General features: G+C 37.7%; 1 protein-coding gene across 1 annotated transcript in view; it reads left to right on the top strand.

The window, feature by feature from the left end:
• The window catches only part of PDE7B (phosphodiesterase 7B), a 200,694-nt gene that overhangs the window by 142,606 nt on the left and 46,318 nt on the right, over positions 1–11,770 (top strand). The window contains exons 4-5 of the mRNA XM_007946318.2: positions 10,929–11,080; positions 11,193–11,196. Coding sequence (XP_007944509.1) covers positions 10,929–11,080; positions 11,193–11,196 — 156 coding nt within the window. The remainder of the gene's footprint in view (positions 1–10,928; positions 11,081–11,192; positions 11,197–11,770) is intronic.

Genomic DNA, 11,770 nt, shown 5'->3' with positions numbered 1-11,770 from the left:
CTGCTAACCAGATGGCTGGCGGTTCAAACCCACCAGCCACTCCTCGGAAGGAAGGTTGGGCAATCCTACTTCCGTAGTTATACTGCCTCGGAAACCCAAGGAGGGGTCGCTATGAGTCGGGGCCGACTCGACGGCACATAACAACAACACAACAACAATCTTTATGGAAGCAGACTGCCTCATCTTCCTCCCATAGAGTGGCTGTTTGTTGTTGTTATAGAGTGGCTAGTGGGTTCAAGCTAACAGCATTTTTGTTAACAGCCACGTACCTCAACCACTCAGACACTGCGGCTTCTTCATTCCAACATACAAGCTTTCCTTGTTCTCAGTATCACCCGATCAACTCCTGCCCCGATTACTGGCCATTCAGCTTCGAGGAATACAGGAAATAGGCTATGCTCAAGGAACCAGGTATAGAGTTAACAGGAACGGCCTGGTCATATGGGTGTGCTTATTGGTTTCTTGGGCTTTTGTTTTTCATCCCAGAAGCTATCCTAGGTGTCAAGTTTCTCCTAGTACCAAAATTTATCAGTCCTTTTAAAGATAACATTCGACAGAGAAGACACTCAAAATGAAAATAAATTCTATTAATATTTTTTCTTTAAGCCAAGACCAACTTGTGAAATTTATAAATTACCATTGGCAATGTCGACATAAACACTAAAATTAGTATCTAAATAGTGATGTGTTAATATGTACGTATTTGTGATATTCACAAAAGTGTTAAGAACAAAGTGAGCAGAAAAGGAATTTCCAAGTTTGAGGTCAATGTTCACACAGATAAGGGGCTTTAGGCAATGAAACATTCTGGAACACCTTTTTATAATTATTTCAAGTGAGAGTCTAGGAATAAAATCCAATACAAATACAATAAAATCCAAACAGAAAAGCACTGTCAAGATAACTGTGAATACCTGTAAAATAGTATTTGTTAACCATATTACAGTTTTAAATAAACCTAGCCTTACTAGCCACATTGCTAATACTCTTGATTTTCTCAAGTTGAATTTAGCTGAGCTATCAGTAAGTTTAGCTAAGCTAATCATTTAAATTTCTATTCAGAAACAAGTATCACCGAATTCCTCATGATCAAAATAGACACTAGCTAGCTAATCACTGAAGTTTCTTTCAGAAACAAATGTGTCTCTCTTATTCAATAACTGTTAACACACATTCCACATTTCAAAATGCAGTCCCTAGTGTCATTTATAGAACAATGCTGTATACACATAGTTCCCTAACTTCAATCAACGATGAGTTATTGTTATCGTTATTATTGTTATTAGCTACTACTGAGTTGGCTTCCAGCTCATGACAACCTTGCACACAATGGGATTGGACCATTGTGATCCACAGAGTTTTCACTAGCTGATTTTCACAAGTGGACCGCCAAACATTTCTTCCTAGTCTACCTTAGTCTGGCAGCTCCACCGAAACTTATTCGGCATTAGAGCAGCATGCTAGCCTCCACTGATAGACAGGTTGTGGCTGAGCTCCAAGTGCACTGGTCAGGAATCAAACTCTGGTCACCCGCACAGAAGGCAAGAGAACTCTACCCTGAACCACCACCATCCTGGATAAGTTACTGATATTGCTTTCATTTTTTTTTTTTTTTTTTTCCATTAATGAATGTTCCTCCCCCTTAGAGAGAACTACCTTCAGGATTATTTTTTTCATTTAGCTTTATGTATGTCCTCCAATAAGAAAATTAAGTACTGTTATTTGGGCAAGTGAATATCCAAACTCACTTTTCTACTTTTTTCTGATCAGTTAAAGAATAATTGAGACAGAAGTGCTGAATAGCATTGTCCTGGCTCGTCTTGGTATTTTACAAGATTGGTCACCATTTAACACTGTAATCTGTCAGATCTCCTTGATCCTCTTAGAAAATACATTTGAAAGTATAAAATAAAGAATATATACCATTATAAACAATTTGGTTAGTAAATTTTGAACACCCTCATAGTGAAGACACTGCATGCCACATTTTTTTCACATACATATTACCAACAAAAATTAACTATGAGAAGATTTTATCAGCTGGATTTATTTTTTCAATGAATAATTTTCACATTTTCTAAGCTTATACTCCAAAGATGCAGGACAAGGGTGAGGCCAGTGAAACACTGACTTCAGGCACAAAATTTAAGGGGGCAACAAAAAAAATTAATAATCAAGATAAATTATATTTTAAAATCAGAATTAAGGCAAAAACTGATGAGAAACAAAAAATCAAAATTTTAAAGAAAGACAGTATCAGAAGGGATGCACATTCTGCCATGTTGTTGGACTATTTCCCTAGGTGGTGAAAAAAAAAAAAAGAGGAAAGAATCTTGCTGTTTTCTTCTTCAGGGATAAGGACCAAATTAATCTAAACCTAGTATCTCCAGATCATAATATCACAGGATTACTAATATTTTAGTCAAATGGTAATTTTCGTGAATAATAATATTTTAAAAATGCATTGCCATCGAGTTGATTCCAACTCATAGCAATGCTACAGAACAGAGCAGAACTGCTGCAGAGGGCTTCCAAGGCTGCAATGCTTACAAGAGCACATCGACAGGTCTTTTCTCTCACAGGGCTGCTGATGGGTTCAAACTGCCAACCCTTCAGTTCACAGTCAAGCGCTTATCCACTGTGTCACCAGGGCTCCTTAATTTTAATGAATAGAAACCATCATTTCCCAGCATCTACATTTACTGCATTATTGTTATTAGCTACTACTGAGTTGGCTTCCAGCTCATGACATGTACATGTACCTTAACTTCAATGCCATTATCTTTACCGTGAATCTGCTTAAAGTGCTCTATCACTTGGAAAGTGAAATGGAAATTTTGAAAAGAATTAGTCTTTGATTGCCATTTGCCATGCTTGTGGCATAGTCCCATCATTCGGGGCTGTCTTGCTTGCTTCTGTTGCATAAATGTTGGCACACTCTCAGGGACATAGGAGATTTTCAGAACGGAAGGATTTTCATAAAATATAAAGCTAAAACAGACCACTGTATAGATATTTGTTTTATGTAACAATTGGTTTCATTTATTTACTGAAATAATTAATTTCATTCTATCTAGAACTATCACATTTCCTTTGTTCCTTTTCTTAAAAATTTTTTTATTGTGAGTTGGATGCAAATGAAAAGGCAAATTCGTTTTGCTTTCAACAATTCGTACACATTTGGTTTCATGGCACCGATTACAATCCCAACAATAAACAGCCCTCCTCCCACCCCTGCCTGTGACTGCTCCTTCCCTTTGTCCTTATCTCTGCTCCTTTTTGTAGCAAAACTAAATATTTGTCAATACTTGACGTTGTTTCAAACTTCTCTCTTCCCACTATCTCTTTTCTTGAACTCTTCATTATAAAATAATTTAAAATGTATACAAAATTTGAAAGGATAGAACAAAAAAACACATACCCTTCACCCAGAGACACCAATTGTTATAATTTGCCGTATTTGCCTTACCACTATGTACTTTTTTTCTTAACTATTTGAGAATTAGTTGCATACATCATGCCCCTTTACCTCTAAATATTTCATCATGTATTTCCTAAGAACAGAGGCCTTCATTTATATAACCACAATTTAACTATCAAATTCATGAACTGTGTAAATATACTATAATCTCTTATAAATTCATACCCAAACTTCACAAATTGTCCTACTAATATGGCTTAGGAAAATTTTCCTTCCAATCCAGAATCCTATTCAGGATCATACATTGCATTTAGTTGTCTCATCTCTTTGATAGCTATTATTATGAAATAATATGACAAGTTATCTTTGTCTTTCATGACATTGACATTTTTGAAGAGTATGGGGCAATTGTTTTGTATGGTGTTCTTCAGTTTGGGTTATTCTGATGTTTTCTCTTCATTGGGTTTAGATGATGTGCATTTGGGGCAGGAACACTACATGAGTGATGTTGTGTCCTCAGTGTACTACATCAGGATTATGTCAGTATCTCCCATCATCAGTGACGTTAACTTTGATTAATTAGTTAAGGTGGTACCTCTCTCTGGTGCTGTCCACTGAAAAATGACCATTTTTCTCTTTCCAATTAATATATAATCTGTGAGAGATATTTCAAGGCTATATATTTATCCTGTTGCTTTTTAAATTTAACTTAATAATTTTAGCACCCATTGATGATTTTTGCCTGAATCAGCTATTAATATGATGGCTGCAAGCAAAATGGTGAAATTCTATTTCCACATTTATTGGTTGCTTAATGTCAGTATGGAATCATGGGTTTATATTTCAGTCAATCATATATAATCCATCCTTCCATTATTCATTTTGATGTTCAGATTTTCCCATTTTTGGTCAGAGGGAGTGACACCCTTCGTGTTCTCTCCTGAGTCAATTTTAAATAATCCCATCACTTTTTGAGATCCTCATTTTCTTACATAACAAGACATTACAGTGGGTCTTAGATTTTGTCTACCTGAGCCCTAGCATCAACCATTTCACAAAGGTGGTCTGGTACCATTCAAATGAGAAATCCTTTTTAGAAACCAAAATCTGAGTGCTAGATGTGCTTATTGTTACCAGGGCATTGTTGCTTTCACACGTGTGATAAAATGCTGTTATTTTAAGTATACAGCTCTGTGAATCTTGACAATTTAATAAACTTATGGTCAATCCTCAGTCTTCATCGTATTTAACTTGTTAGCAAGTTTGATGATACCTGATGATCATACCTTCTTTCTTGGAATAGGATCTTCACCAGTCTTCCAGGAAATGATGTTCTCTTGGTTTTTTTTCTACCTCATGGGACATCATTCTCAGTCTCCTTTGCTTTTTTCCTACTCTTCTCTTTTTGCTTTCTTCTACTCTTCTCTGCATCTTTTCAATGCTGAAGCAACCCAAAACTCAGCTTCTGGTTTGTTTGTTTTCTTCAACTCTGTTGTTGTTGTTACATGCCATTGAGTCCTTTCTGACCCATAGTGACTCCTCCATGTTCAACAGAATGAAACAACACTTCCTAGTTCTGCACCATCCTCACAGTTATTGCCATGTTTCAACCCATTGTTGCAGATACTGTTTCAATCCATCTCCTTGGGAGATTTCCTTTTTTGCTGACCCTCTATTTTACCAAGCATGATGTCCTTCTCAGGGTTTGGACCCTCCTGATAACATGTCCAATTTACATAAGACAAAACCTCACCATCCTTGCTTCTACAGCACTCTTGCTGTACTGCTCCCAAGACAGCTTTGTTCATTCTTCTGGCAGTCCATGGTATATTCAATATTCTTCACCAGGACCATAATTCAAAGGTAACAATTCTTCCTCAGTCTTCCTTATTCATTGTCCAGCCTTCATATACATATGAGGCTACTGGAAAGATCATGCTTGGGTCACACTCATTTTAGTCCTCAAGGTGACATTTTTTCTTTTTAACACTTTAAAAGGTCTTTTGCAGTAGATTTGGCCAATGTGATGTCATTTCCTTTCTTGATTGCTGCTTCCATGAGCACTGACTATGGATCCAAGTAAATTGAAATCCTTAACAACTTCAATATTTTTTCCATTCATGATGTAACTGGTCCAGTTCTGAGGATTTTTGTTTTTTTTTATGTTGAGGTACACGAAGGCTGTAGTCTTTCATCTCCATCAGTAAGTATTTCAAGTGCTCTTCACTTTTGTCAAGCAAGGTTGCGTCATCTGTATATTGCAGGTTGTTAGTCTTCCTCCAATCCTGATGCTGTGTTCTCCTTCATATGGTCCAGCTTCTTGGATTATTTGATCAGCATGTGGATTGAATAAGTATGGTGAAAGGCTACAATCTTGATGAACACCTTTCCTGATTTTAAACCATGAGCAAATTCCTTTGCTCTGTTCTGTGCTCTTGGTCTGTGTACACAAGCACAATTAAGTGTTCTATAATTCCAAATCTTTGATGTGTTAGTCATAATTTCTTATGATGCACACAAATGAATGTCTTTGCATAGTCAAAGAAACACAGGTAAACATTTTTCTGGTATTCTTTGCTTTCAGCCAAGACCCATCTAACATCAGCAATGATATTCCTCATCCCATGCCCTCTTCTGAATCTGACTTGAATTTCTGGCAATTCACTATTGATATACTGCTGTAACCATTTTTGCACTATCGTTAGCTAAATTTACTTGCATATGATATGAATTCCCACATTCTGTTGGATCACCTTACTTTGGAATGTGCATCAATATGGATCTCTTTCAGTTGGTTGGCCATGCAACTGTCTCCCAAATTTCTTGGCATAGAAGAGTACGCACTTCCAAGGTTGCATCCATTTGTTGAAACATCTCAGTTGGTATTCTTTCAGTTTCTATAGTTTTTTGCCAATACCTTCAGTGCAGCTGGACTTCTTCCTTCAATCAGTTCTTGATCATATGCTACCTCCTGAAATGGTTGAACATCAACCAATTCTTTTTGGTACAGTGACTCTGTATTCCATCCATCTTCTTTTGATGCTTCCTATGTTGTTCAGTATTTTTGCCCACAGAATCCTTTGATATTGCAACTCAAGTCTTGGATTTTCTTCTTCATTTCTTTATGCTTGAGAAATGCCAAGCATGTTCTTGTCTTTCGGTTTCTAGCTCCATGTCTTTGTACATTTCATTATATTATCATTCGTTATATGTATATATGGGAGCTCTAGTAGCATAGTGCCTAAGGCACTTGACTGCTAACCAGAAGACTGGCAGTTCAAACCCACCAGCCACTCCTCAGGAGGAATGTTGGGCAACCTACTTCCGTAGTGATACTGCCTCAGAAACCCAAGGAGGGGTCGCTATGAGTTAGGTCTGACTCGACAGCAAATAACAACAATAACATATGTATATATACACACACACATATATGTTCACTATAATTTGTTTTCTCAAGCCACTCTTTGAAATCTTCTGTTCAGATCTTTTATGTCATCATTTCTTTCATTCACTTTAGCTACTCAACATTCAAGAGCAACTTTTAGAGTCTCTTCTGACATCCATTTTGATCTTTTCTTTCTTTCTTGTCTTTTTAATAACCTTTTGGTCCTTCATGCATGATGTCCTTGATGTCATCACACAATTTAGCTGGTCTTCAGTCATTAGTGTTCAATGGGTCAAATATTTCTTGAGACAGTCTCTAAATTCAAGTGGGATACACACAAGGTCATATGCTGGCTTTTATGGATTTGTTTTAATTTTCTTCAGCTTCAACTTAAACATGCATATGAGCATGCCACAGGAAATGAAGTCTTCAAAGCTTTACTCCATCTACATCATTAAAGCTGATTCTCCTTTGAGGAGGCAGCTCTTCCCCAGTCGTATTTTGAATGCCTTCCAACTTGAAGGACTCATCTTCTGGCACTGTATCAGATAGTGCCCTGCTACTCATTAGCTTTTCACTGGCTGATTTTTTCAGAAGTTCATCACCAGGTTCTTCTTCCTAACTTGTTTTAGTCTGGAAACTTGTCCACCATGGATGACCCTGCTGGTATTTTAAATACTGGTAACACAGTTTCCGGCATCACAGCAACATACAAGCCAACACAGTACAACAAACTGACAAGTGGTGGTATATACAGGTGATATATAGCTATATAGATGATATATAGATATATAGAGATATGTTGTTGTTGTTGTTGTTGTTCTTGTATGTGCCATGGAGTCGGCCCCAACTCACAGCGACCCCTCCTTGGGCTTCGGGCTTCCAATGCCATATAACTACGGAAGTAGATTGCCCAACCTTCCTTCCGAGAAGTGGCTGGTGGGTTTGAACCACTAGCCTTCTGGTTAGCAGTCAAGTGCCTTAGGCACTACACTACCCCATCCCTAGTGGCACCATGGTTAAACACTCAACTGCTAAGAGAAAGATCAGTGGTTCAAGACTTTTGAGACTTGGCTGCTTCCTACCATAAAGATTACAGCCTAGGATGCAACTATTGGTCTCCTCTTGTCTGGAGCAAAGAATAGTGAAGAAAATCAAAGTCATTTGGAAACAGTTAGTCCAAAGATATGAGGGACCATGAGGACCTCAGCCTTCATGAGCCTGAGACCAGAAGAACTAGATGGTACCCAGTTACCAATGCCTACCACTCAGAAAGGGATCAAAATTGGAGATCCTGGATAGAGTAGGAGGAAAAATGTGGAACAAAATTCAAAAACACAAAAATGACCAGAATTACTGGTCAGATAGAAACTGGTGGAACTCCTAAGACTAGGACCCCAGGTTATCCTTTGGGCCTGGAAATGGACTCACTTCCATGCATTAGCTCTCAATGCAACAGCAGAAAGACGTACAAGCAGAACATCTACCCCAGGGAGATGCACCCATCTACCCTAGGGAGATACACCCCTTAGATCAATCAACCATGAGACAGAAGGACAGCATTCACATAGAGGGAAAACTGGACAGACAGGAAGGCTTAGATAGGAAGGGCACAGGGAAGGGGTAGTCACAGGGGAGGGGATGAGAGGAGAACTTTTTATGGTTGGTGATTGGGGTGTGGAATCAAATGTGCATTAACTATATTAACTATTGAACATTAAACAAATCTGCTTTGTAAATTTGCACCCAAACTCTATGGGGCAGTTCTGCTATATCATATAGGGTTGCTACGAGTCAGAATCAACTCAACAGCACACAACAACAATCTTACAGAAGCAGATCCTTCTCCCCTGGAGCCACTGGATACATTCAAACAATCAACCTTTCACTTACAGATGAGCACTGAACCATTTTGCTACCAGACTCTAAACAGTAATTCACTTTTCTCCCCTAAGCTCTGCATTTTATATTTCTAGTTGGCATCTTCAACTCAATTTCTAATAGACATCCATATACAACACATACAAAGTTAAAATCCACCCCAGACCTGCTCCATCTCAGATTATGGCAGCTCCTTTCTTTCAGTTATGCAGGCCAAACACTCAGTAGCAAATTATATTCAGCATCCTACCATGTTCACTCCCTCCACTGCTTGCCTCTGTGTTTTAAGCCACTATCGGTTCTTAACAGGTCTAACTGCACCAAGCCTTGCTCCTACATTCTGTTCGCAGCATAGCAACCAGGATGCCTCTTTTAAAAGGAAAATGTTATCCAGTCACCCCTCTGCTTAAACGTTGTAGTGGCATTATATTTCAGAGCCCGACGTAAGTCCTTACAATGGACTGCAAGACCCTATATAATTTTCATGCCCCGCTTATCTCTAAATTCTCACCTCCCACTCCTTCCACTTTTTCTCTCCTCTGTAGCTGCACTGAACTCTTCCTGTTTCCCTGCACACTAGGCATCTCCCACTTTAGTATCTTCATACTATATCTAGTTCCTCTGTCTGGAAGGTGTTTTCCTAGATATCATCTTGGAAAAAATTTGGCCAACTTTCTCATCTCCTCCAAATTTTGATCAAATTGTACCCTCTGAAAAGACGAACTCTGACCACCTCTAACACAGAACTTCTGCTTCCCCATTTCCTGCTTTCCTTTTGTGTTCCCACAGTATTTACTCTAACATGATATAATCTATTCTCTTTGTATGTTTATGATTTATTATCTATCTCTCTCCTGTTAGAATGTAAGCTCCATGAGGGAAAGGATGTTTGTTTTGCTCAATAAAGCATCTCAAACATATAGTACAGTGCCTGCCCCATAGTAGGTGCTCTTTATCTATCTATCTATTTTGGTAAATGAATGAATCCCTTTATTCTGAACTTTGATTCAATAAACTGATGACAATGAGTGAGAATCCACCAGTAGAATGGAGTCCCTGTATTTCGTTTTAATGTTGGTGTGTGCCTACATGCCCTATTTCAGTTATACTCCACTTATCTCAGTATATACTTACCCGCCTCTTTCCATATATGAAGTCTAGATTCATTTTTAAATAAAAGTAATTTTCATCAGGCAGCATTTCCAGAGAAGAGAGGGGTTTGCTTGCCCTAAATTATGCCTTTGCATGCATAATACAAACTACATAACAAACTAATTTGGGAAAATTCACTGCCACTGGGGAAGGTCACCTTGCTAAGAAGCCTCCTACCCATTGTTTTCTCTGCTTCTGGCATCCACTGTGGTTTTCACTTCCATAGAGCCCAAAGGGAGATGCGAAGAACCAAAATTACTTTATATATGAGCTGTTCATTTTCCTACTCAACTGTTAAATTGATTCCAGATCCAAAATTGGCAGGAATGTCACTTACATGACCCTAGAGTGATTCATAGAATCTCATCTGAGATAAAACATACCTTGACAAACACTCAAATAATGTGCTTGGGATATATCTAGAAAATAGCCATGATGTCAACAGTCAAGTTTTGAAACACACATGTGACATGAGTATTAAAATATCTCTATGGACAAGATCAGATTTTTATGGCCATCAGTAAGAGAGAATATGTGCGACTAAAAAGTAAAAATCCTGTTTCCTTCTTGTCAAAGGAGTCTATGTCATTTTGTGTCAAGATTATTGAGTTCTTTGCCAGTGATTTTCCTGGGACATTAGGAAATATTTTCCTATGCCTAAGATGGTATATTTTCAACTTTTCTAATTCGTGTGAAGGATGTGATCAAACCAGAGAAAATGTAGGATGAGAATCAGGTCTAAATAGTTGAGCCTCAGGTCCAACATAGCAGAAGAAACTCAAATGTTCATTTAAAATGCATGCTAAAGTGTAAGAAATTCACTTACTATGATACCTGTATCATTAATAAGAAAATGAAATTTTTAATTCATATACTTCATGTCTTCCAAAATTATTTTCAAAAAATGTCTTGACATTTTAATAAATGTAAAGTGTAAGAAATATCATTTTCATTCTAGAAGAATTTCAGATGTAGAGCTAGATAAACTATTTAAGAAAGCATGGAGAATGTCTTTAAATGTCTCTCCTATTTAGAAGAAAAATAAGCTTTTCTAATGTATAAATTTCTGGATTTGATTACTTTCCACAGATACAACATACTCAGGGGAAATTGGCACCAAGAAAAAGGTGAAAAGACTGTTAAGCTTTCAAAGATACTTCCATGCATCAAGGCTGCTTCGTGGAATTATACCACAAGCCCCTCTCCACCTGCTGGATGAAGACTATCTGGGACAAGCGAGGGTGAGCTCGTTACACATTTGTCTCCTCATAGCAGGACAGCACCCAAGGGTATGAGCCCCAAACACCTGGATGTGAATCCTATTTCTGCCACAAAGGACTCTGTGACCCTTAGCTAGGTACTCAACAAGTCTGGACTCCCTCCTCACAATATAAAGTCAAGTTAATAGAAATGCCCACCTCTGAGGGTTCATAACAGGATAAATGGGGAAAAGCATACTTACATGCTTAATATACTCAGGCCTAGCACATTCTACCTGTTTTCATTTTTATACACATGCAAAACACATTTGCACAAGACTAAGTAACATAGAATGTTGGACTGGTAATCACCAATGAGAGCACAACTAAAAAAAAATTTTAAGTCATTGAATGATCTCAGTACTCATTAGACTGAAATCACCCAATAATTTCCAACTATTTTACTTTGGGCCATTAATACAGTGCATTGTCCATTTTACAAATTTTAAGTCATTCTAATAATTGTTACTAATTTTATAATTATTTGAGCAATACAGAGATCTGGATGAGGGTGGAAATTAATGTGTGATCATGTAAAAGTTTTCTTGTTATCTCTAGCCCAAACAGACAAAGGAATTAAATTTCAGGAATAAACTGCCTCAGTTTAAACAGAAGTCAAAGTTAGTATCTTACAGTTTATTTGCTAAGTGATATCATACTATCTAAATACTA

This window comes from Orycteropus afer, unplaced genomic scaffold (assembly GCF_000298275.1).
Source record: "Orycteropus afer afer isolate SDZICR_OR568_19922 unplaced genomic scaffold, OryAfe1.0 scaffold00155, whole genome shotgun sequence".
Taxonomy (NCBI): Eukaryota; Metazoa; Chordata; class Mammalia; order Tubulidentata; family Orycteropodidae; genus Orycteropus; species Orycteropus afer.
This window is presented reverse-complemented; position numbering and strand designations above follow the sequence as displayed.